This window comes from Stegodyphus dumicola, chromosome 7, assembly GCF_044657685.1.
Source record: "Stegodyphus dumicola isolate Sdum_Otavi_A_Nest chromosome 7, ASM4465768v1".
NCBI lineage: Eukaryota > Metazoa > Arthropoda > Arachnida > Araneae > Eresidae > Stegodyphus > Stegodyphus dumicola.
In genome coordinates, this window is record NC_140774.1 from 185,126,961 (window position 1) to 185,152,919 (window position 25,959).

At 36.8% G+C, this 25,959-nt stretch overlaps 2 protein-coding genes across 2 annotated transcripts in view; one reads left to right on the forward strand and one right to left on the reverse strand.

Annotated features, from left to right (window-relative positions):
• Positions 1 to 24,061, forward strand: part of LOC118196301 (osteomodulin-like) — a 27,845-nt gene extending 3,784 nt beyond the window's left edge. Inside the window, exons 2-5 of the mRNA XM_035367722.2 lie at positions 1,592 to 1,967; positions 11,037 to 11,350; positions 17,989 to 18,137; positions 23,828 to 24,061. Of these exons, the coding sequence (XP_035223613.1) occupies positions 1,605 to 1,967; positions 11,037 to 11,350; positions 17,989 to 18,137; positions 23,828 to 23,964 (963 nt within the window). The 5' untranslated portion in view covers positions 1,592 to 1,604 and the 3' untranslated portion in view covers positions 23,965 to 24,061. The remainder of the gene's footprint in view (positions 1 to 1,591; positions 1,968 to 11,036; positions 11,351 to 17,988; positions 18,138 to 23,827) is intronic.
• Positions 1 to 25,959, reverse strand: part of LOC118196299 (uncharacterized) — a 175,850-nt gene that overhangs the window by 147,475 nt on the left and 2,416 nt on the right. The gene's annotated exons all lie outside the window — the stretch shown is intronic.

Sequence of the window (25,959 nt, forward strand, 5' to 3'; positions counted from 1 at the left end):
GGCAAAGCATGTCCCACACGTGCTCTACTGGATTCAAGTCCGGTGAGAATGCTAGCCAATCCATACGGATGATATCCTCCGATTGAAGGCATTCGCTTACGATGTTTGCATGGTGAGGACGGACGTTGTCATCCATAAACACAAATTGTGCGCCCATGGCGCCCCGAAACAAATGTACATGTTGTTCCAGAATGACGTCCCCATAGATTTGGCTCATGGTTCCAATTTGAACATGCAGGTCAGTTCTGGAACCCATAATAATTCCACCCCAAACGAGCACTCCTGCACCACCGTAACGGTGTCGTTCAATGATGTTTTCTTGGTGGTCACGGGTACCTGGAGCTCTCCATATGAAAGCCCGGCGAGAATCAGACTGCAAGCTAAACGTGGACTCGTCCGAAAACATCACACAAGCCCACTGTTGCGGTGTCCACAATGCATGCTCTCTACTCCAGGCTAACCGCAGGCGACAGTGAGTTGAAGTAAGTGGAACGCATCTGACAGGTCTACGAGCATATAGACCAATCTGCCCTAAGCGTCTGCCTTGAAATTGTCGTACCAGTGGCTGAAGAGAGCTGACGAGACAGGTCTGAGGCTGTGCTCCGCCTGTTTCTTTTAGCAGTAACTGCCAAATACCGGTCCTCATTCGGCGTTGTAACTCTGGGGCGACCTGTGCTGTACCGTCTACTCACATTACCATCATCTTGGAATCGTTGCCAAAGCCTGGAGATGACACTGGGCAATTCCAAGTTCATCTGATACTTCCAGTTGGGTACGGCCACATTCCAGACGGCCGATAATTCTACCACGTAAAAAATCATCCAAATGCGTCCTTTGTGTCATAACTATTCGGTTATTGCACTCAAATGCTTATAAAGCGCCTGCGAACAATTTTACTTCTTTGCCTGTATTGCTTATATATCATACTCTTACGCTCTTGTCATTGTGACGTACCATAGGTGTCATCTGGTTACTTCCTGAAATTTGCATATGATTCTTGAAGATGTGTGTAGGGATTTTACAGGTGATATATTTATTTTAGAGTTCGATTTCCGCGTGACTCCGAATTATCCTTAATTTATGGACATGAGTGTAGCTTAGAGAGAGTGTAGCCTAAAAGGCGAATCCGTACTGGTCAGAACCCATGGCTCTCTAACGAAGTCAGTAGAACTTTCACTTTAAATACTTTGCATTTAACCGCGATTCTGAAAACACGTTCTGACAGGAAACTGTAAGCTGAAATTAAGAAAGATAGGAAAGGGGCTTTAACTAAAAATTAACTGGTAAAAACTTAGGATAAACCTTACAAGGGACGTAGTATCCCGGAAATATTTCATTTGTCAGAGAAGCCTTTTTTTTTTTTTTTTTTTTTTTTTTTTTTTTTTTTTTAAGTTAATAAAATTAATGCACATTCTAGATCAAACAAAATGATAAAAATTATACTCATAAATGTTTTTCATGTGCTAAATATTCTTAAAATGCAGCTTTAAGAACCTAGAAATACACCTAAATCATTATTCAAATATCATGCCTTATGAATGCTACTTTTTTAAACATTTATCTTTTTCTTTTAATAAAAATATTAAAACAGTCTGCCAATAAAGATGAGATCCTGGGCGAACCTCATATTCCTAGTCCTTGCTGTCTCCGGTGTTTCTGCTTATTCTGCTAAATGCCCAGCAGATGAAGTTATATCACCTTGCGGTTGCGATGACTCTGACGAAGAATTCAGCCTTATTTTGTCTTGCGACAGAGATATATCCTACTCACATCTGAGAAATGTCTTGGACACTGTCAAAGGAATCGACAATATCGCTGTCCAGTTAGACGAAATTAATTTAGGAGTTCTAGCTTCAGATTTCTTTGAAGGACTTCGAATCAAGAAACTTGATATCTCCCACTGTAACTTGATCAGCTTGACCGATGTTACTGGACCTGCACTTCGAGGACTAGAGGACACTTTGGAAGTAAGTTCTTAAAGAATATATAGTTCTTAATTACGTATTAGATATCGGCTGGCAAAATGTTTTAAGAAATTTCCAAAATTTTTTAGTTAAAAATAAATTATTGATATTAGTATCGCTTTATACCACATATAATAATATCTTATGTTCTATATAGTGGAAATATTATGCGTCATAAGTAAATATTTATTACATGTATCTCTATCTTATTTACTACTAGCCGCCACGCAGACAGCCTTCGTCTTGGCTTTTATCGGAAAAATGCCGAAATACCGAAAAATGCCGAAAGGGAATACCAAACATTAAAAACGGCACAGTTTTACTCTGCAGAACAACTTTATTAAAAAAAAAAAAAAAAAAAAAAAAAAAACACTGATTTCAATAAAAGTGTATTATGTATTAAAACATTACAATGAAATATGCAGTATCCCTTAATACCAACATTTATTATCCTAATAAATAAATTAACCAACTTCCCGTAGCAAAATCTTAAGAATTCAAATGGTATAAAGGAAGCTAAAAACTTTGTTTCCTAAAAATAAATCATGCTAAACTTTTCAATATCTTAAAAAGAGTGAAATAAGCAATAAATAACATGAAAGAAACACAAAAAAAAAATTCTGAAAAGGAAAGTATAATTAATAATATTTTATCTCATATTCTCAACAGTCAACAGTCCAGTATACAAAGCATTGAATGAAAAACTGTTGCCATTTCCAAAAGAATGAAACTATTCAAAATGATGCTATTTCATCAAAAAAGATAAAATTTAAAAAAAAAAATCTGATTCGAATTTTGAAAAATTCTCTTCGATGTGCGCTGTCTTTTATCTAGATGCACCTATGTACCAAATTTCGTAACCTTGGGTCTATTAGCTTACGCACAAGCATGAACGAAAGACACACACACGGACAGATGCTTTATTTTATTATACGTAGAGAAGCGTTAGGTGTCTATTTTTGATACTAGTTTAGGACACATTGTGATAAATACGAGGTGATTCTTAGTTCTTTTTCAGGGTTTTGAAAGTTTATAATGCAGCAAACTATAAAAAATACAGCGTCGATACATAAATAATTTCTAGTAAGTTTGGTATGTCCTGTAGAGTTGAGCAAGATATACATTCTTGATGGCATAGAGGCGTTAGTCCTAAAAGTAAAATTCCTGGAAAACAAAAAGGTGGTGGTCGTTAATTCGTTAACACCAGGATTTAGCGATTGAGTCCCGTCATCCCCAATCGCCCTTTAGAAGGGGGAGTATGTAAGGTATTTTGTACCTTCTCCTAGCATGCCTTCGTAGTGTAACGGTAGCACACTCGGCGAGTATCTTGCACTGGAGAGTTATTTTTACCGGCGATGCTTCGCATTCTGAGGGCTTTCATGTTACATTATACAAGCGATACCATGCTTATAATTATACTAAAATTACTTCTGAAGATACAAATTCGTAACAATATATATAATGTGCGTATGTATACAATTTATGTATATATAATGCAAAAAAATTGAAATAAATAATACATTTAAAATTCGTTACATATTCAATTCGGAATAAATCACGTGGGAGGCCAAAAACCAGAAAGGCAGTGACAAACTACAAGAAAAGGGGGAGGGTGTAAAACATGCCCGAACCGAAAAATTTATTATATTTTCTGTATCGTCATCAGGAGGTTGATGCAGTGAAAGAAGTAAGGAAAACATCCTGTTTCTGAACCAACAAAGACACAAAATTTAAAACATAAAATAATCTAAGAAAAACAATCAAAGTAATCTGCGTCTTTATCAGTGCAACCACTTCAGGCCGAAGTAAGCAGTGTAACAAATTGCAAAATTATAACATGAAAAGAAGAAACAAATTTAAAAATGCATAAAATATTATTTTGAGCAGATTGAGTCTAAAAAACAAAACTTGCAAATATAAACAAGCCCTATACATGAAAAAGTAAAACATATGTTAATTTTGAAACCATACAGGTCAGGTAAAAAATTGTGGCATCAAAATAATAATAATTTACATTTTAAGTGAACCGAGTGCAAAAAAACACGTAAAACAGAAGCAATTAAACATATTGTTACGAATTTGTTATTTAAAAAGCTAATGTTAGTTCAATTAGAAATTAAATGGTTTTATTTCTCGCGCAGTGCAGCGCGTGACGAATATTAAAAGAAAGCTAAGCCGGAAAATTGAAAATACAAGAGCGCGTGCATTAAATAAATAAATATCTCTTTTTGATTTCGAGAAAGTACTGGAAAATTCTAGCGCGTGATTTTAAAATCTTATAAAAGGAGGAAAACATCTCAGTTTGTAGTAGTTGCTTAGTTTGTTGTTGTTTAGAAAACTACTGTTGTTGATTGTAGCGAATTCGCGGATTAGCGTTCTTTAGCTGTTTTGAATTACGTTCTATTGGATATTTGAGTAGTTAAAAGATAACTACTGTGAGATATTGTAATACTGCATGATAATTTGAGAAAATTTAAGCATTTTTGTTGTGATAATAATAAATTTTTGTTCATTTTTCATCGATTGATGGCTCGTTTAGATGATTTATCCAGACAAGTCGATGCTTTGATACGGAGTAGCAGTGAGAACAAAGTGGCTGTAAGATGTTGGAGACGTGGTTCTGAAGGTCACCTACGACGGCATTGCAGAACACCCCAGGGCACGGATAATAAAATGGATGAGTTGACAAGACCAGTGAATGCCTTAAGACGGAATAGTGGTGAAACGAAACCGACCCTAAAGTGCTGGAATTGCGGTGTTGAAGGCCACCTACGAAGGAACTGCAGAACTCCCCAGAGCACGGAAAATAAGGCATACGATTTAAACAGACAATTAAATGCCACGGGAAGGAAAAGGACTGACAAGAAACCAAAGTGCTGGAACTGTGGAGCTGAAGGCCACGTACGAAAGAATTGCAGAACACCCCAGGGTACGAAAATTGAGACAATTTCTGAGCAACGACGCAGGAAACAAATTAATGACCATATCAAGGAACGGAGGTTGCCAGATAATGAGAAACCCTGTTTTAAAGCGCTTAAGATCTCTATAGTGAGTGGCAACAATAACGGACTGTCCATCAATGGGAATATCGATGGAGTTCCTTGCAATATCATCATTGACACAGGAGCTAATGTTACCATCATTAGGAAAGATTTAGCTGAACAGTTTAAAGATAAACTTATTTGGACGCCATCCTGTGTTACCCTTCAGACTGCGTCTGGTGACAAGATCGACATAACTGGGAAGTTAAACGTAAACATCACGTTTGGAAGTGCCGCCTACCATCACACGGCATATGTGGCGGATATTACAGATCCATGCATACTCGGATTGGACTTTTTAAGGAAATACAATTTTTCCTTAGACTTGAAAAACAACAAACTGCTTTCAGGATCTGAAGACATGACTATCCATCCTAAGAAGGGATCCTCACCTGGAAATGCCGACGCTTTGTCCGAAAGAACCAGCTCGAGAAACAGCCGAAATCATGCTAGGGTCGAAAAGAAACACCAGACTACCAGCTATTCTCCATCTCAGATGCTCTTCGGTCGAGACCTTCGTCTGCCTTGTGACCGCCTGTTTCATCGCCGTACGGATGCGCCTTCATCGCCTGAGGAACACATCCAAGATGTCAAGGCCCGTTTTGAAGTGATGCACCGTTCCGCACGAAAGCGAGTGAACTTGGCGACGGAGAAAGTGAAGACCAGATACAACACGAGAGCTGCTGGACATAGATCCAACGAAGGAGACAAGGTGTGGTTGTGGAACCCGATTCGACGAAAAGGAGTCAGGCCTGATTTACAGTCACCTTGGGATGGTTCGCACACAATCCTAAACAGGCTAAATGACGTCATGGTTCGGATTCGTAAGTCTTCGAACTCTAAACCTAAAGTCGTTCATTACGACAGGTTAGCTCATTACTATGGCCATAGTACATAATGTAAATAATTGTAAATAATATAAGACCATGGTCCATTTTTGTTTTTAAATGTGTATTTGATTTGTATTTGATAGCATTTGATTTGTTTTATGTATTGCATTTATTGTTCATGTTGTTTATTATTGTAATGTAATGCTTATTAATGCATTTATGCCACAGTTGTAAGTTTTGCTTCCTGTCCAGGGATTGTACTGCCCGGGACGTGCAGTCCTTGGGAAGGGGGCAGTGTTACGAATTTGTTATTTAAAAAGCTAATGTTAGTTGAATTATAAATTAAATGGTTTTATTTCTCGCGCAGTGCAGCGCGTGACGAATATTAAAAGAAAGCTAAGCTGGAAAATTGAAAATACAAGAGCGCGTGCATTAAATAAATAAATATCTCTTTTTGATTTCGAGAAAGTACTGGAAAATTCTAGCGCGTGATTTTAAAATCTTATAAAAGGAGGAAAACATCTCAGTTTGTAGTAGTTGCTTAGTTTGTTGTTGTTTAGAAAACTACTGTTGTTGATTGTAGCGAATTCGCGGATTAGCGTTCTTTAGCTGTTTTGAATTACGTTCTATTGGATATTTGAGTAGTTAAAAGATAACTACTGTGAGATATTGTAATACTGCATGATAATTTGAGAAAATTTAAGCATTTTTGTTGTGATAATAATAAATTTTTGTTCATTTTTCATCGGACTTGTGCATTCATTTCATAACGAACCCGTACGCACGCAACAATATTGTTACGAATTTGGTACTTAAAAAGCTAATGTTAGTTTAATTATAAATTAAATGGTTTTATTTCTCGCGCAGTGCAGCGCGTGACGAATATGAAAAGAAAGCTAAGCCGGAAAATTGAAAATACAAGAGCGCGTGCATTAAATAAATAAATATCTCTTTTTGATTTCGAGAAAGTACTGGAAAATTCTAGCGCGTGATTTTAAGATCTTATAAAAGAGGAAAACATCTCAGTTTGTAGTAGTTGCTTAGTTTGTTGTTGTTTAGAAAACTGCTGTTGTTGATTATAGCGAATTCGCGGATTAGCGTTCTTTAGCTGTTTTGAATTACGTTCTATTGTACATTTGAGTAGTTAAAAGATAACTACTGTGAGATATTGTAATACTGCATAATAATTTGAGAAAATTTAAGCACTTTTGTTGTGATAATAAAACAATTTTTGTTCATTTTTCATCGGACTTGTGCAATTCACTTCATAACGAACCCGTACGCACGCAACAATTTTTGGTGTCAGAAGTGGCATTTGAATGCCAATAACAAGAGCGATGGAAGAGCAATTAAGGCATTTAATATCAGCCTTTGCCTCATTTAAAGAAGAAATGAAATTGGGCCAGGAATCCGTTAAGGACAAAATGAAAGCCGTTCAAGCTGGTCAAGAAGAAATGAAAAGAGAAATTACCTGCATAATAGAAAATAAATTTGAAGCTATGGAAGGCAGAATTGACACAGTTGAAAATAAAGTTGGACAAATTGAAGAAAAAGTTTCTTCTGTAAAAGATCAAATTGAAGAAAGAGTTTCTTCGGTGAAAGAAGAAATAGAAGAAAGAGTTTCTTCTGTAAAAGAACATATAGAAGGAAGAGTTTGTGCCGTCCAACACCAAATCGAACAACAAATTGATGATAGGGTTTCTGCAGTAGCCAAAGAAGTGGATATTTTAAAGAAATTCGTAGCGACGGCAGGGAACAATAGTGATGGTTTTAAATTTTTACCCATGCCTGCTCGTCCCTTTCTGAAGTTATCCACTTATGATGGGAAGACCTCCTGGCAAGTGTATAAAACACAATTTTCTATAGTGGCGGATGCGAATGGATGGGATTCCCAAACTAAGGCCTGTCATCTCGCCGCTTCGCTGAGAGCAGACGCAGCGGATATCCTGAAGACGCTTCCTGAAAACCAAAGACTTGACTTTGAAGCTCTATCCGGCGCATTGGAGCTGCGCTTTGGCGAGAAATGTTTAAAAGACTACAGCAGGCTTCAATTAAAATCCCGTCAACAGAAGCCCACCGAATCACTCCAGGAACTCGCCACGGATGTTGAAAGGCTGTCCCACCTCGCCTTTACGGAGTGCCCGAGAGAAACGAGGGAAATCCTGTCGCTGCAATATTTCGTCGATGGCATCCGGGATCCCGAAATACAGAAGGCTCTACGAATGGCAGATGTAAAGAATGTAAAAAGCGCTCTGTTGTACGCCGTGAAATTGGAGGCAGCCCAGCAAGCAACTCTTAGAGATCGCTACCCAGTCAGAGCTGTGCGAGTCCACGACCCAGGGGACCAATTGATGGCTCGTTTAGATGATTTATCCAGACAAGTCGATGCTTTGATACGGAGTAGCAGTGAGAACAAAGTGGCTGTAAGATGTTGGAGACGTGGTTCTGAAGGTCACCTACGACGGCATTGCAGAACACCCCAGGGCACGGATAATAAAATGGATGAGTTGACAAGACCAGTGAATGCCTTAAGACGGAATAGTGGTGAAACGAAACCGACCCTAAAGTGCTGGAATTGCGGTGTTGAAGGCCACCTACGAAGGAACTGCAGAACTCCCCAGAGCACGGAAAATAAGGCATACGATTTAAACAGACAATTAAATGCCACGGGAAGGAAAAGGACTGACAAGAAACCAAAGTGCTGGAACTGTGGAGCTGAAGGCCACGTACGAAAGAATTGCAGAACACCCCAGGGTACGAAAATTGAGACAATTTCTGAGCAACGACGCAGGAAACAAATTAATGACCATATCAAGGAACGGAGGTTGCCAGATAATGAGAAACCCTGTTTTAAAGCGCTTAAGATCTCTATAGTGAGTGGCAACAATAACGGACTGTCCATCAATGGGAATATCGATGGAGTTCCTTGCAATATCATCATTGACACAGGAGCTAATGTTACCATCATTAGGAAAGATTTAGCTGAACAGTTTAAAGATAAACTTATTTGGACGCCATCCTGTGTTACCCTTCAGACTGCGTCTGGTGACAAGATCGACATAACTGGGAAGTTAAACGTAAACATCACGTTTGGAAGTGCCGCCTACCATCACACGGCATATGTGGCGGATATTACAGATCCATGCATACTCGGATTGGACTTTTTAAGGAAATACAATTTTTCCTTAGATTTCAAAAACAATAAGCTGCTTTCAGCATCTGATGGCATGACTATCCATCCTCAAAAGGGATCCTCGCCTGGAAATGTCGACGCCTTGTCCGAAAGATCCAGCTCGGGAAGCTGCCGAAATCATACCAGGGTCGAAAAGAAACGCAAGACTACCAGCTATTCTCCATCCCAGAAGCTCTTCGGTCGAGACCTTCGTCTGCCTTGTGACCGCCTGTTTAGTCGCCTGGATGCGCCTTCATCGCCTGAGGAACACATCCAAGACGCCCAGGTTTGAGGGGATGCACCGTTCTGCACGAAAGCGAGTCAACTTGGCGACGGAGAAAATGAAGACCAGATGCGACACAAGAGCTACTAGACATAGATCCAACAAAGGAGACAAGGTGTGGTTGTGGAACCCGATTCAACGAAAAGGACTGAGTCCTAAATTGCAGTCACCTTCGGATGGTCCATATACAGTGCGGAGCGGAACACGAATGACATCGTGGTTCGGATCCGTGAGTCTTCGAACTCTTACGACAGGTTAGCTCATTACTATGGCCATAGTACATAATGTAAATAATTGTAAATAGTATCAGACCATGGTCCTTTTTGTTTTTAAATGTGTATTTGATTTGATTTGTATTTAGTATTTGATTTGCATTTAGTATTTGATTTGTATTTAGTCTTTGTTTTGTATTTAGTATTTGATAGCATTTGATTTGTTTAAGTTAGTTATTGCATTTATTGTTCATGTTGTTTGATATTGTAATGTAATGTTTATGCCACAGTTGTAAGTTTAGCTTCCTGTCCAGGGATTGTACTGCCCGGGACGTGCAGTCCTTGGGAAGGGGGCAGTGTTACGAATTTGGTATTTAAAAAGCTAATGTTAGTTGAATTATAAATTAAATGGTTTTATTTCTCGCGCAGTGCAGCGCGTGACGAATATTAAAAGAAAGCTAAGCCGGAAAATTGAAAATACAAGAGCGCGTGCATTAAATAAATAAATATCTCTTTTTGATTTCGAGAAAGTACGGGAACATTCTAGCGCGTGATTTTAAAATCTTATAAAAGGAGGAAAACATCTCATTTTGTAGTAGTTGCTTAGTTTGTTGTTGTTTAGAAAACTGCCGTTGTTGATTATAGCGAATTCGCGGATTAGCGTTCTTTAGCTGTTTTGAATTACGTTCTATTGTACATTTGAGTAGTTAAAAGATAACTACTGTGAGATATTGTAATACTGCATGATAATTTGAGAAAATTTAAGCATTTTTGTTGTGATAATAAAAAAGTTTTTGGTCATTTTTCATCGGACTTGTGCATTCACTTCATAACGAACCCCTACGCACGCAACAATATGAAAAAGTAATAAATGAAAATTTGATCTAAAAAATATGTTATAAAAATATAAATAAAAATTAAATTAAAAAAAAAAGAGGTTAACTCTTAAAACCTGTAATATTACAGCCAGAACGTTTTGAAATGAAAGAATATATTCCACCTGCTTAGTGGCAAAGTACTGTTTGCTAAGCTTAAAATGTGCTAAGTACTATATTTAGATAAATTAAGAATTTTGAACCGATGAATATTAATAAAAACTTTAGAAAAATCCTGTAATGTAGAATTAAATATGGTGCAGTGAAAACGAATAATTTGTAAAAGAAAAAAACATCGAATAAATATAATGCAGGTGATTTGATGATTGTTTTTCTAGGTTTAAAATTTAAACGTTGTGTCTTTGTTACTTCAGAAAGAGGTTGATTTATATCTTTCTTTCATTGCACCAATGCCCTGATGACGATACAGTACTGAATTTAATTTCGTTCATGTCTTTGTGAATTTTGTTCTAAACTTCTTACTTTTTGTCTATAATTGATTAATTTTCTGAAGCATATTGTGCAGAAATGTATTGGGATATTTTTTTTAATTTTGTGATCTATTATATATTCATATATGTATACATATGTATGTAATTATATGTATGCTGGTGTGTGGTTATGTAATAAATTGTATGCTTTGATGTGTTAATATTTAGGAACTAGAAATTATGGCCAGTTTCAAAGAAGACTACAGCGCTACAAAACTGGATCTCAGTCACATGCGCAGATTGAAAAAATTGGATATGTCGCATAACGACATCAATGAGCTAGGAAATGACTGGTTTGCTTATGGACCTGTCTCGCTGCATACTCTGATACTTTCCAATAACGGCATTCGAAAACTTGGAGACAGAGCTTTTGCCAGTTTGTATAACCTGAAAGTTCTCCATCTGGACGGGAATCGCTTTGGTTCGGTGAAGCGATCCATGCTGCCGTATCCTGCTCACTATCTCTCTGACGTGAAACTTGAGTAAGTTATAATTAAAAGAAACTTGATAAAAGTTTTTAATCTCCATTTTTAATTCTGCAGGAAATTTCATTAAAGTATAAGAGAATACAGAATTCTTACAGTATATCGTTAAATTTTTCTTTTATTCATAGAGCGATAACCAGGATAATATTTAAATCTTGTTGAACAAATGGTTTCTAGGTCAGTTCAATTTACTACAGAATAAATATCCCTTGCACGCGGCTACCCTCCCCGATTAAATTAGATGGAGGACAGACACCATTACTGCCTAGATTAGAATAGAGTAGAGTAGAGAATAAAAATGGTGATCTTGAGCTACAAAGGGTGTCAGCACACTTGAGACTCACAGACAAATGTAGGAAAGAGAATTGAAAATACCTTTCCATTGGAAACATTTTGACAAAATTAGGATGATCTAGCAACAATGCACTTAAAAGAGCAATGTAATAGTCTGTGAATTTTACTAACAGAAAAAGTAAAGCCTATGAAGGACGAAATTTTAGTGCGCAAACAGGTATAAGAACGTATCAAAGAGCTGAAACTAGCGTCACGATAGTGGAGGAATCTCTTCGCTGGGTCCAGGTATTGCAGAGGAGAATCTTAAAGTAGTTCAGAAAATGGTAAAGGAAATGGGCTGGACCTTCATAATCAAAAAAAATGCATCCCTACTGTAAATTAATATTGGATCAGCATGTGATATAATTCATGATGTACTGAAATACAAAAAAATGTGTTCAGGATGAGTACTCGAAGAGCCCTATACCTCACATGAAGCAATGAAATTCGATGTTACCTAAGAACTTATTCATCGGTATGAGATTGTTGATGAAACATTGCTGTGGAATACCATCATCGGAGGTAAGAGCTGGGTACATTTTCTGTTGGAACCAGTTTCAAAGATGACAATGAGTTTCAGTCTGCAGTGCGTGAGTGGTTGCTTACCTTTCAGAAAGAATTCATTTTCTGCGGCATGAACACGTTTGTCAGGTCTTGCGTATGTGTACTAAACTATATACATAAACGTTGGACAAGGATACTGCAATTATTTTAGTGTCTTTAATAAATATTCCGAAAGCAAAAATATTCAGTTTAATCTGAATGCAGTAACATGAAAATTGCTGAATCAATTTAACAAGAGTTCCGACATCATGGCTTAATTTCTGTCCATGCAGCAAGTTTTCTTCTGAACCTTAGCAAGCACGAGTATAAAATTATCCCCTTAGTAACGGCACGTATAGATTATTGAAAATGGATCTTTATCCTTAGTATGTATGAAATATAAAATTCTCCATTAACTTACCGAAAATACCAGTTTCGTTTCCGGAAATACAATGGTGCATCAGCATACGAATTTAATTCTTTCCCTGACTGAGCTCGTAAATCGATCTACTCATATCCTGAAGAAATTTTTCACGTTGAATGCATTTAAATGCCATTAATCCTTTCCAGTCCCCAAATAATCCACCACAATGTTTTACTTCCTTGTACGTAGCACCTATAGAAAACTAATGATAGAAAACGTACAACTTCATAATTAAAAGGCACTATCCAAAATGGCAAACGAAATGAGTGAAAAATAACTTTCTGCAACTTTATTTCATCATGAATTGCCATTTGGAGACGTAGGTCTTAATTCAATAAAAAAAATTTTAGTTACTCAATAAGTAACTGTGCATAGATAACTTGCCACATATGTTTTCTTCAAGTGACAATATTTTTAATTTTGATAAGATGCCAGATCTATTTCCTGAAAACAATAACGGAATTAGAAAGTACAGTCAAAAGTCGTTAATCTGGACTTATCGGGACTTCGGCGATTCCGGATTATCGATTTTTCCGGATTATAGATCATCAGTTTAAATCTGGTAAGATGGCATGCAGAAATTATAAAATTAAAAATATGAAAACGTAATTTATGAAATAAAGAACAATTATGATCTAAAGGGTATCAAAATTTACAAAAAAAAAAGCTTAATATTTATTTGTTTACTTTATTAAACATTTCTTTCAATGTAAGTTGTTTAAGTTGCTTCGTTTTATGCGATAATACTTTCTCTTTAATTCTATAAACAGACATAATTTCTTGTTCAGTTACAAAGTTCCGCTGTTCAAGTCCTATAATTGCTGTGTCGAGAATACCGACTAATTTGTCAATCGAAATTTTTTTCGTTTTCAATAACCTCTGTCACTTTCTTCACTATCGGAAGCGAATTATAATGACGAGGAATTTGATTTAAATCATATCAAAGACGGAGTACATCGAGATGAAATACTACATTTAGTAAGGAATTATAAGCCAAATAAAATTAAAACATCTGCCCTGAAGATAAGGATAGTGCTGACAGATCAACTTCCAATTCATTGCGCGCTGCGGCGTTAAAGATAAACAAAGTTTAGATAAACAAACGTTAAAGTTTAGATAAACAAAGGATATGCCTTTATCCATTTTTTTGCAGCAATTCCACTTTTTGTTTAATGGACTTCGAAACATACTTTCGCTTTGTAGATCCTTTACATATTAGTAAATATATATCAGAAATTCTATTTGACATAATCGAAAGTTCAAGTTTACTTTTATAAAATTGCTCTAACAATCTGCAAAAAATAATAAGCCGGATCCAATTCGAAGATTAAGAAACAACGCAATCTGCAACATTAACTGAATTAGATACTTTTAGCTTAGCTTATACCGTCCGTTATACATTAAACGCGCACTCGTAAACGTATTTTGCGCATGCGCACACGGATATTCGCAGCCGTAAAGGTCTTACGCTCATGCGTCAACGCGACGCATGCGCAGAAAGTTTGGAGCTTTGAGGTCCGGATTATAGATCATTCCGGATTATGGGTGTCCGAATTAACGACCTTTGACTGTAATATGAAAAAAATAAATGCATTTCACCCATGCAATCTTGTACAATGGCTAGGGCATCAATCCGAAACCTCAAAGACCCCGAGTTCGATTCTGCGTGGAGCCGCAGTTTATTTTTTAATTTTCTCTTCCCTCCTGTTTTTTAATTTTTTCTACACTGAAAGCCCGTAATTGCGTTTGCTGACTATATTGACATAGTTGCACGCAGTCCCAAGTCACTTATAGGGGTTTTTACATCTCTATAGGCTGCAGCCAGCAAAATGCATCTAGCAATTAATCAAAATAAAACTAAATACATGCCATGTGGTAATAACAGCAGCCCCTATTTTGAAATTGGGAATTACAAATTTGAAACTATTAGCATATTTAAATATTTAGATCAGAAGAATGATTTAATGCCTGATATCCGTAGTAGAGTCACAGATGCTAACCGATGTTTTTTCGGTCTCAAAAAATACTTGAAGTCTAACTTCACTAGCAGAAAAACAAAGATTTTAATTTACAAAAGCGTAATCAGACCCATTCTTGCATACTCTGCTGAAACCTGGGCAATGACAGAAAAAGCTAAAAGTATCATTTCTGTCTTTGAAAGAAACATTTTGAGAAGCATATTTGGTGGCATAAAATGTAACAATATCTGGAGAAGAAGAGCTAACTCTGAACTCTATAAATCCTGAAAGAAATAGATACAGTAAAATATATAAGGATTCAGAGAATTAAATGGGCAGGGCACCTGTGCAGGATGGATGAAAATCGAGTAACTAAAAAGATCTTCTCGGCCAGATCATTCGGCATCCGAAAAAGAAGGAGACCTAAACTTAGATGGCTCGACTGTTTGGAAACAGATTTAAGAATTTAAAAAATAACCAATTGGATGTCCATGGCCAGGGATAGAAGAGCTTGGAATTCGATTTTGAGGAAGACAAGGGACCCTCCTGGACTGTCTGGCCATTGAAGAAAAAAGCCCGTAAAGTTACGTATTGTGTAAGATTAGTCGATTAGAGATCGCCATTCGCACGGAGAACTAAGTCCTATAGAGGAAGGAAATATAACTAGTAATTAAGTCATATCTTCATGTTTTCTTGTGATGATTGCAGATCCCATGTTTCATTCTGGTGAAAGCATAACTTAGTTTCAAGTATTTCTCAGTCTTATTACTGAAATACTGTTGAATACTAATTAAGCTGACTGAGTTCTCTCAACAGAAATTCTTCACAGCACTTTACTCTCTTATGACAGAGTAAAGTGGTCTGACGCTGTCATAAGAAATTTCGGTACTGAGACTAATGGAAACAGGTTTCGAGTTGAATACATGCACGTACAGTAAGTAGGTAGTTTAGTGCGAAAGATGCAGTATTCGCAGGCAGAATAATTGCCCCAATTTCACTTCAGAACTCTACCAGGTCAGCATTTTGATGACTTCGTTGTTATCAATCACTGTCATTGAAAGTATCAGTCAGCTATGCTATGTTCTGTGAAAGCTTATTGCAGCAAATTAAATTCGACAATATTTTATTGCACGTGTCTTGCGGACAAATTATCCTTGTTTTCCATACAACGAAATCTTCAATAGTCCTAATAGCGATCTGTAGTCACAGTCCCATTTCACATAAAACCGCGGGCAGTGTTATCAAGACGGGCTGGTCTGTAAATGGGGGGCTGGCATGCTGATAATCGCATTATTGAACTATATCGTCTACCTGCATGGTTCGACAGGCATTTATACTTGATATTTCTCGGTAATATACTAACTGATTTCCTCTATGAAATATCTTCATCGTAATTTCTACCATGGTGGACCACCGGCACATGTCTATGCCTTTGTACGTAGTTGTTATGTTAACGGAGTACTCAAGTGACCAAACTGGACGTGGGAGTCCGGTTAAGAGTTCGCCAATATTTTTCAGTCATTTGGATTTCTTTTTGTGGCGCTGTTTGAAAAAAAAATGATTTGTCAAGCACCACTTACTACAGAAAGAGACGTAGTTAAACGTCTTCATATTGCGTTCACTTTTGTGACATCAAGCTGGTGGAAAGTGTTCAGTCAGCCATTACACAACAAAAACAAGCATACCTTGAAATTCTCGGTGGTCATTTTGAGCACCTTCTTAATTAATATGAGATTCCAATGTTCATGATTCCTATGTCTAATGACTTGGAACCGCTAAGTGATTAGACTGAGCAGTGAGGTCCTGTTATGAGTTCGTCAAGATCGGCAGATCTGACACTTTTCTATTTCTTTCTATGAGAGTATCTGAAGGGTGTTCAGTCACTACGGTCTTCGATATGGAGCATCTTCTTTTGTAGAAAAAGAATTACCAATGTTCGCATATCCAATAAACTTAATTTTCCATGTAACTGATGTCATACGTTTCCTTAGTCTTTTCCTCGAAATTTATAGGTATAATTCTTCAAGCATTTTATTGTAATCCAACCGACAAATCGCGCTGTGCAGTGTTTATGCTGTTTTGAAAGCGCATCCTATATAATACTGCAGTTTCTAGTATGTCCATTATCGTAGGCCACGGTCCAGGTCACATGCAGCCGTCGGAACTTGTTGACGCAATCCATTTCGTAGACAGTAAAAGTGGATGAAACGAGAAGTGCTGTTGAATTCAAAAATGAGAACTCAATGGATGTTTTTCAATCATTATGGTTATTTACTTAAATGACTAAAGATGAGTTTCTAAGGTTAAAATTGTTGCTGTTGTCGGTTACTTGTTGCTGTTGCTATTGTTGGTTACTTGTTGCTGTTGCTATTGTTGGTTACTTGTTGCTGTTGTTGGTTACTAATGGTTACTTGTCTAACCTATAGTCAGCCCAAGCCCACAAAGATCCTCATGGCAAGGAGGGCAAGTGTACGCCTATCGTCGGCAACAACCTGGAGCACCTTACAAGAGACAGTGCGATTTGACTCAGCTCAGTTTCGTCCCCCAGTTTCGATGGAGAGCACCACTGGGGGAGGGGTCCAAGGATCTGCCACCCTTCTCTCCGTATTACCAACCTCTCGAGAAGCCTTTCGGCTCGCAGCATATTTAGAGTGCCTCCATGTTGCAATGGACACTATACATTTACAAACATCCATGTCTTCTCCGGGATTCGAATCTGGGCCCTTCGACACGGCAGTCAGCGACGCTAATTACTATACCGGTTGGGCGACTAGGCTACAAGTAATTAACAATGAGGTTTGGAGGAAAGGCAGCATCCGGAAATAACATGAAATGTTCCATTCTCATATTAAAATGAAAAACTAAAGTCACTTTTGACAAGCGCAAAATATGCGGCAACTTTTTCTATAACCGTGATGATATCACAATCGGATTCCATATTTAAAGCTCAAACTGCCTGAAATAGTATATTTTAAATTTTCTTACGGTTAAAATAACTAAACATTATATGTCCCAGTAACGCTTGACCGTTAATAAAATACAAAGGACGGAAAGAAGGTAAAATGCCTATTATTTTGCCTATCAAATAAATTACAGAATCTGCTTAGAGTTTAACTCAAGTCATAAGATTTATTAATGACATTTCTGAAAATTTCTCAAAGGATAATTACGAACCTCTTAAAATTTTAGACATATTTTTAATTTGCAATTCTTATATATTTCGATATTTATTTCATTCATTTTATTATTTGTGAAATTTTGTGAACCACCAGTACTTTACCAATGCTCTACGATCTTAATTACTTATAATTTTTTTATAAAAGAGAGCTTTTTTGAAAGGCCAGAACGTGTCATAAATTTAGTTCTGTTTCCTTTAGCGACAACGATCTCCTGAGCATCCCAGAAGATTTCTTTATCTACATGCCTGCTTTGCGTACCCTTTCTCTGAGAAAAAATATGATAACTCAATTACCACGGAAAACTTGGGAACCTATATGGCAAAGTCTGGAGGATATACATCTTGATGGTAAGATATAATGTTTATAACCCTTTTGCTGCATGTTTGGTTTAACTTTTAAAGCTTTCAATGAAACAAAACGTGTTTTAAGATTGAATGGCAAATTAAATTGCCGAAATGTGAATTACATGCACCAATAATGAATGAATGAACTCATTTGCAAACTTCCCAACAAAAATATCTTTTTCTCTGTAGGTCTTAGCAAAAATACTAGGGGTAATTATGCTGTAAGTATTTTCCCCCTTCTTTCAACATACCGTCGTGGTGTAACGGAAGTACACTCGACGAAATCCAGGATTCGAGTCCCGGTGAGGCCACTGCATATTTTCCACGTCTCCTTCTTCGAAATAACCTAATGACTCTACAAGTAGCGCCTGAACTAAAATGTGATGGAAGATAATTCGTCACCATCACGATTTGGAGAATAGGCGAAAAGCGAATAGGTCCCCTCATCCCCAGTCGCCCTTTAAAAGGGGAGGTATTATCAAGCACTGGAAGTGGGCGCACCTAACCAAACAATTTTGTCCTATGGTCATAACAGCCCATGCCGGAGTACATAAAGCACCAGAAATGGGAGCACCCCGATCCACTTAACCAAACAAGTAGGTCTTATAGTCATAACAAGTCACGCCTGGAGTATATAAGGTATCTTCTCCTTCCTTCCCGCATTCCTTCGTAGTGCAACGGTAGCACACTGGGCGCGTATTCGAGAGGTCCAGTTTCGAGTTCCGGTGAGGGCATTGTTCATTTTCCGTGTACTACTGCTTCAGAAAAACCTAATGACTCTATACTGCACTAATAGGCAAACCTTCCGCCAAGTCTAAAAAATCTGATGTGTACACCACATGACCTTGTACGGAATTCCTTCCATTGACCACATTCCTTGTACGGAATATTAAATTATACGCACTTTTTCTTGCATTTTATTTAAACTTATTAGATTGAATTAAACCTACTTCGCCGACAGCGCATAAACCACAATAGAATAAATGCATTCTTTAAAATTCACTTTGTTTACCATAGTGACACTCTGGCGCTAGGTTTACTTAACAGTATTATATTTCATTCATATTATAACTCAGAATGCACAAAATGTATATCATTTAAAGAATTATCTAATCTTTGCCACATGTTCTATTCAAATACTATAATAAAGATAGAAATATGTATAAAAGAAATTAAGCAAACAACAACAAAATAAAAAGTTTTTGACAGACGATTGAGTATTTCTCATTTAATTAATTCAGTTCTCACTTCGCGAGAAGGCAAAAATACATAAAAACTCAAAATATCTATATTAAAAATTGCGAAGTTAATTTCAAACGCTTATTTCCTCGAAAAAATTCCAGAAAGAATTAAGCATGATTTAATTGGCAATAATAAATGAATGCGTTATCTTTGTTGTTGCGAAGCTAAATTTCTCTAGATTGGCAACAAATCCACTAGTCTCCTGTTTCAAATGTAAACATCAATGGCCGCCATTAAAAACAGCCTTAGCGGCAATTAAACAACTTTAAAATTGCTGATAATTCTAAAAATATTGCACACAGATTTACTAAAGGCATAAAACCCTTAACCGGAAGATAAAAACAATATAATTCAATCATTTTTAAAGCAAAAAATGTACAATTTACAAACATATAAGAGTAAAAAAACTGAGATCACTGAGCCGGGTAATAGAGTGGATATATATATAAATATATTTATATACGTTTGGTGCGGCCGATTGCAACCAAAATACGAGGTGCACATCTACATGTTATAGCAGTCCTATATACAAAATTTCAACGTTCTGAGGCTACTCGTTTTTGAGTTATGCGAGATACGTACGTACGCACGTACGTACATACGTTCGTACAGACGCCACGAAAAATTCTCTTCAGAATTAATTTTAAAGCAGTTTTATAATTTTTTTGAAGGAAAAGAGTCTTTTATTCTGTCATTACATACAGATATCACGCAAAAACATCGTTAAATTGCATTCAATAGCGGTCAAAATGGATATTTTCGTTAAAATATGCTGCCTGAAACTTTTCGCGATTACAATACTTCCTTTTTACTTCGTACAAGGAAGTAAAAAGGATAGAACCTTGATAAACATGATAAAAACGTCGGATATATGAAACAATTCCCATCATCAACTTTATTAAAAAAGTTCACTTTTGGCAGATGTGCAAATGAAACTAGCCAGGACAAACCAAAATTTTTTCTGACATCGTATTGCAAAAGAAAAGTAAAAATTATAATGTAATAACATGGTTCTCCCTTTTTCTGTTTATAACATGTTTCTCTCTTTCTTAAAATATGAAACTCACTCCTAGCGATTTTAGATTTGGTTTGGTTAATTTGATTACGTCGAAGCACTCGAGGGCTACCTGCCTAATGGGAAGCATATCTTCCTGAACGTCTAAGAAAACTGTCTCGTGGTGGAACTACAGTTTTCAGCAACTGGTAAGGTTGGCTGCTAGGCTGTTGGTTGGCTTTCAGGCGATTTGGTTTGCTTAAATTTTAAAACAAGCACCAAGTTTATTCAGAACTCGAAAGGTTTTTCTCTTCTTAAAGGAATATATTCATTTATTCAAGAAAACAACGTAATTCTAAAACAAATACTTCTCGGGCTTATGATTGCATATGTAAGTAATGATGCATATGATGAGACTTTAGAGAATGAATCTAGTTGATTCTAAGAATCATGTTATAAATTTCCTCGGTGTATTTCTGAATAGAGATTTCTTGTCTGATAAATCTTTGGAGCTAAGATTTTTTGAAGAACTGGTTATACAAATTTAGTCTTATCCTGAGAACTGAAAGTTAGGTATATAATAATTACATTTATGTAAATCAAGAATAGTTTATAAAAGTATAATGAAATTAGTTCTTTAACTTAGATTCTGCCTTTATGTTTGCAGCTTGTTTCTTAAATCTGGGGTAAACTCCCATAGTTTCTTGAAATGCATTACTTCGTGATACGAAACATATTATTCATTACAGAGTAAAACATGTATTTCAAGAAAGCTAAAGGATATTGACGCAAGAAAAAAAGCATTTATAGCGATAACAAAACTTAAGCCACAAATTCATTTTTCAGCATATAAATTTGAAATTATTGTAAAGGGCTTTTTGCGATCAGTACAATGAAAGGCCAACTCAGTAGAAAGGTGATGAATATACAGATATCAGCACCATCAAGTTAGAGGATACGTCAGAACACTCAAAATGCGAAGGGTCAGCGCGCGCCGTGCAAGGCAAATTAAAAAGAAGAAAGTCGCATTTGCAAGCACTCTCCTGCAAGTGAAAATGTGATCGTACGTGCAGTATGGCTGCGAGAAAACATCAGGACGCCTTCACACGTGGTAAAATGATTAGCATGCTTGAGGGGCATTATTTGACTCTCAAGACTTTAGAATTAAAAAGAGTTCCTTCACGAGCATGGAAAGCCTTGCAGACAACAGGTACAGTTGTAAGAAAGGTTTGTGGTGATAGGCAATGGAAAACAACGGTAGCTGATGACCGATATATCGCCCTTTAGGCGAAAAGTGATCGAAATCAAACAGCGGGCAACATTACTCAATAGCTGTGCACGACACAGACGACCTCGTGAAGGTGACCTATCCGCCCTTGTCCTGAAAACTGCTTACCATTGACTGCAGCCCATTGGCGGCACAGTTTTCAGTCGTGTAGAGATCACAAGAGTGGACACCTCATTAATGGATCATGTCCTCTTTAAGATGAGAGTCATTTCAGTCTGGCAAACGATTCTAGACACCATTTGATATTGTGATATCTGATATAAAGATTCGAAATCAGGAAAAGAGAGAATTGGAGAGAAATCAGAGAAAGAGACCACTAGAGTGCTTCTGGCAAGATTGTATGGTAAGGTATGATAAACGGACGGATGGAACTCCACGTTTTCTAGAGAGGTTTACTTACCTGAGATTGTTACTGTGATGAAGTTATCCTTCCTCACGTGCATCTTTTCCGAAGTGCCATTGGACAAGACTTTTTTTTATGGATGACAATGCACGGCCACACAGGATTCATGCTCTTGAGGAGCTCCTACAAAGTGAAGATTTTGACAGAATGGATTGGCAGCTTGCTTTCTAATTTAAATCCTATTGAATATGTATGGAATGCTTTGGGGAAACGCCTGGCGGCACGATCTTACACTCCAGAGAACACCAGACAACAGATACTCCTTGAAGAATGGGAACTCTTACCCCAATTACTGTTAGATAATTTGATATTAAGTATCGACAAACTGCGCAACGCAACCATTGCAGTTAAGGAATGTTATATCCCTTACTATGGCTCTTTAGTTTTGTTGTTCTCCCTCTTGGCAAGATATTTTTGTACCGACGCCATTTTGTCAATAAAGCCTTTTTCTGTTAGTTCCATACTGTATGCGTCCTATTCATCTTTTTTCTGAACACTGGTAGTTCAGTCCGGGGTTTAAACCCCGGCGAACGGAATGACTGCATGGGCGTTTGGGTGATTTTACCCATGTGTATACGAGCCAGTTTCCCTTAGAAAAGCTTCCACGAAGGCATCCTTTCCCTTAAGCAGATAGCTTTCAAGCGCCTTGCTATAATCAAATAAATCATATCAAACGACCGTTGCAGAGGCTTTACCAAACCAAATAAATCATTGCTTTGCTGCTATTCTATTCTTTAAGTACTGAATTGTACCTCTCTCGTATGAATTTCACGTCTCTCATTTAATGTTTTTGCGGAATTACAGGAAAAATCAGAAAATTTGCACAGGTTTTGCACGCTATTCTATTACAATGCTGATATCATTCAAAATTTTAATGAAATAAAAACTCTTTTGCAGTTAAGTGATCTCTGAAGAAGCAAATGTTTTGCTTGTTAGTGAATTCATTTTCTAAATGTCCTTGCACAAGCGTGTTCTAAAAATACTATAATTATTATTTTGTTTATCAAAGTTAATAAGTAATTGAAGCATGGTGCAATAAATAGAAGGTATTTTCAATTTTATATTTTTCGCTTTTCTTTTACGTACACTTTCCTAACACAAAAGGAAATTCTCTTGCACATGTGTAAATTTGTATTTTTAAGTCATAACCCTTACTATTAAGTAGTTAATTAGGTTTATACTATATCATTTTAACTGTACTCAGAACTTTAGAAAGCTTCAGAGACTACGAAAACCATAAATATATGATGCGATTTATTCATCTAATCTCTAATAGATATCAAAATTTCGAAATATCTTCTCATGACTGCCTATATTAACAAAACAGACATTATTAGATTTTTTTCCGCATGCCAATACCAAAAAAGAGTTTTACGAAAGATTTTAAAAACGCCAAAAACATTTCACTTTTATAACAAAAAAATGAAACTAATTGCATAAATGAGAAAATGCATGGAAAAAAGACATAAAGAAGAGCTTTATTGTATATGTTCTTTGCATCTAAATAATATAACTCGGAATTTATATTTCTGGTCATTGAATCGAGAATGTTCATGAATATTACTTTAAATATCAAATATTTTTATAGGTAAATATTATTATTGCTTTGCATGCAAATATTTTTTATACGTTTTTAAGATAATATTAGAAGCCTTTAATGGAGATATGATACCAAATTCTAATTTCTGTTTTTGAATTTCGCTAAATTTATAAAAAAAAACATTTTGATATTGGAATTTACTATAAATGTTGTTTTTTTTTATTAGATAACCCCTTAGTATGTGATTCCCACATCGAGTGGATGTTCTACACAAGAACTTACGCAAATATCTACGGCAAATGTCAGTCACCTCCTGAAAAGGATGGATTTGCGTTACGGGACGTTATAGAAGGCAGACACTAATTATTTGGTAAAATAAATTTGAAAATGTGGAAATTTTTAAAAACTCATATTTATGTATCTATCCTGAAATAAAAAATCTGATGTGTACACCACATGACTTCCTTGTACGGAATATTAAATTATACGCATTTTTTCTTGCATTTCATTTAAACTTATTGGATTGAATTAAATCTACTTCGCCGACAGCGCATAAACCACAATAGAATAAATGCATTCTTTAAAATTCACTCTAGTATTTGTTTACCATAGCGACACTCTGGCGCTATATTCACTTAACAGTATTATATTTCGTTCATATAACTCATAATGCACAAAATTTATATCATATAAGGTGAATCTTTGAAACAAATTTCGGAATGCTGTTTCCTACAACAATATGTACTGCCAAGGGAAAAAATATAAATACATAAAGCTAGACAGATGGGATTATTATTTGGAAGGGCTTCTACTGGTGAACAGCTTTTTTAAGAAATGAAATGCACTAAAAATATATTAAGAACAAGTCTTGAGTGAAGACAATCTGGATAATCTTTTGCTCTCGTCATCGAAAAATTTCATCTGATTGGGAGTATCTGTCACACAGTAAGCAAATGTAAGTATCCAATTAAGTAATCTTCGCTAACTGTATAAGGTATTTCTCCCACTTTGCTAGCGTGCCTTCGTGGTGTAACGGCACGCTGGGTCGGTATTCCAGAGGTTCGTGGTTCGATTCTCGGCGAAGGCGGTTGCATATTTTTCATCTCTCTGGCTTCCAAAAAATCCTAATGTCTTTACAACTGCTTTTATTTTGCAGAAAAGAATTCGAATTTTTTGTCGTTTACATTTATGTTCAAATAAAACTATCAATTTTCTTGCTTTTCGTTAAAACTTTAGAAATACATTTAATTATATTATATTAATTACACTCATGTCCATAAATTAAGGATAATGCAAAATCAGGCAAAGGAAGAGTTTGAAGCAAAAAACTTTGACTCATTTGTAAAGCTTATTTATTAAACAAAAGGTAAAGAGCAAAAGAAAGATGCTATATGTTTGATATTATTAAAAAAATTAGCGATTTTTTCTCCCTGGAGCAAATTACAAAAAAACCCTATTTACAAAAAACCAATATTACATGGTTGGTATGATTGTTAATACATTGTATGTCTCCCAGACGACGCAATACAGTCCGTACAACGCCTGGACTTGCTGAGTATCAAATTATCGATCTGATCTTGGGGAATATTACATCACTCAAAAAGCAATGCTCTCCGAAATTCCGGTAGACATGTAGGAGGAGGTTGACGGGCTGCAACTCGTCGGCCAAGGCATGTCCCACACGTGCTCTACTGGATTCAAGTCCGGTGAGAATGCTGGCCAGTCCATACGGGTGATATCCTCCGATTGAAGGCATTCGCTTACGATGTTTGCACGTAGAGGACGGGCGTTGTCATTCATAAACACAAATTGTGCGCCCATGGCGCCCCGAAACAAACGTACATGTTGTTCCAGAATGACGTCCCGATAGATTTGGCTTGTCATGGTTCCAATTTGAACATGCAGGTCAGTTCTGGAACCCAGAATAATTCCACTCTAATCGAGCACTCCTGCACCACCTTAACGGTGTTGTTCAATGATGTTTTCTTGGTAGTAACGGGTATTTGGAGCTCTCCATATGAAAGTCCGGCGAGAATTAGACTGCAAGCTAAACCTGGACTCGTCGGAAAACATCACGCAAGCCCACTGTTGCGGTGTCCACAAGGCATGCTCCCTACTCCAGGCTAATCGCAGGCGACAGGGAGTTGCAGTAAGTGGAACGCATCTGACAGGTCTACGAGCATATAGACCAATCTGCCCTAAGCGTCTGTACACGGTCTGCCTTGAAATTGTCGTACCAGTGGCTGAAGAGAGCTGACGAGACAGGTCTGAGGCTGTGCTCCGCCTGTTTCTTTTGGCAGTAACTGCCAAATACCGGTCCTCATTCGGCGTTGTAACTCTGGGGCGACCTGTGCTATA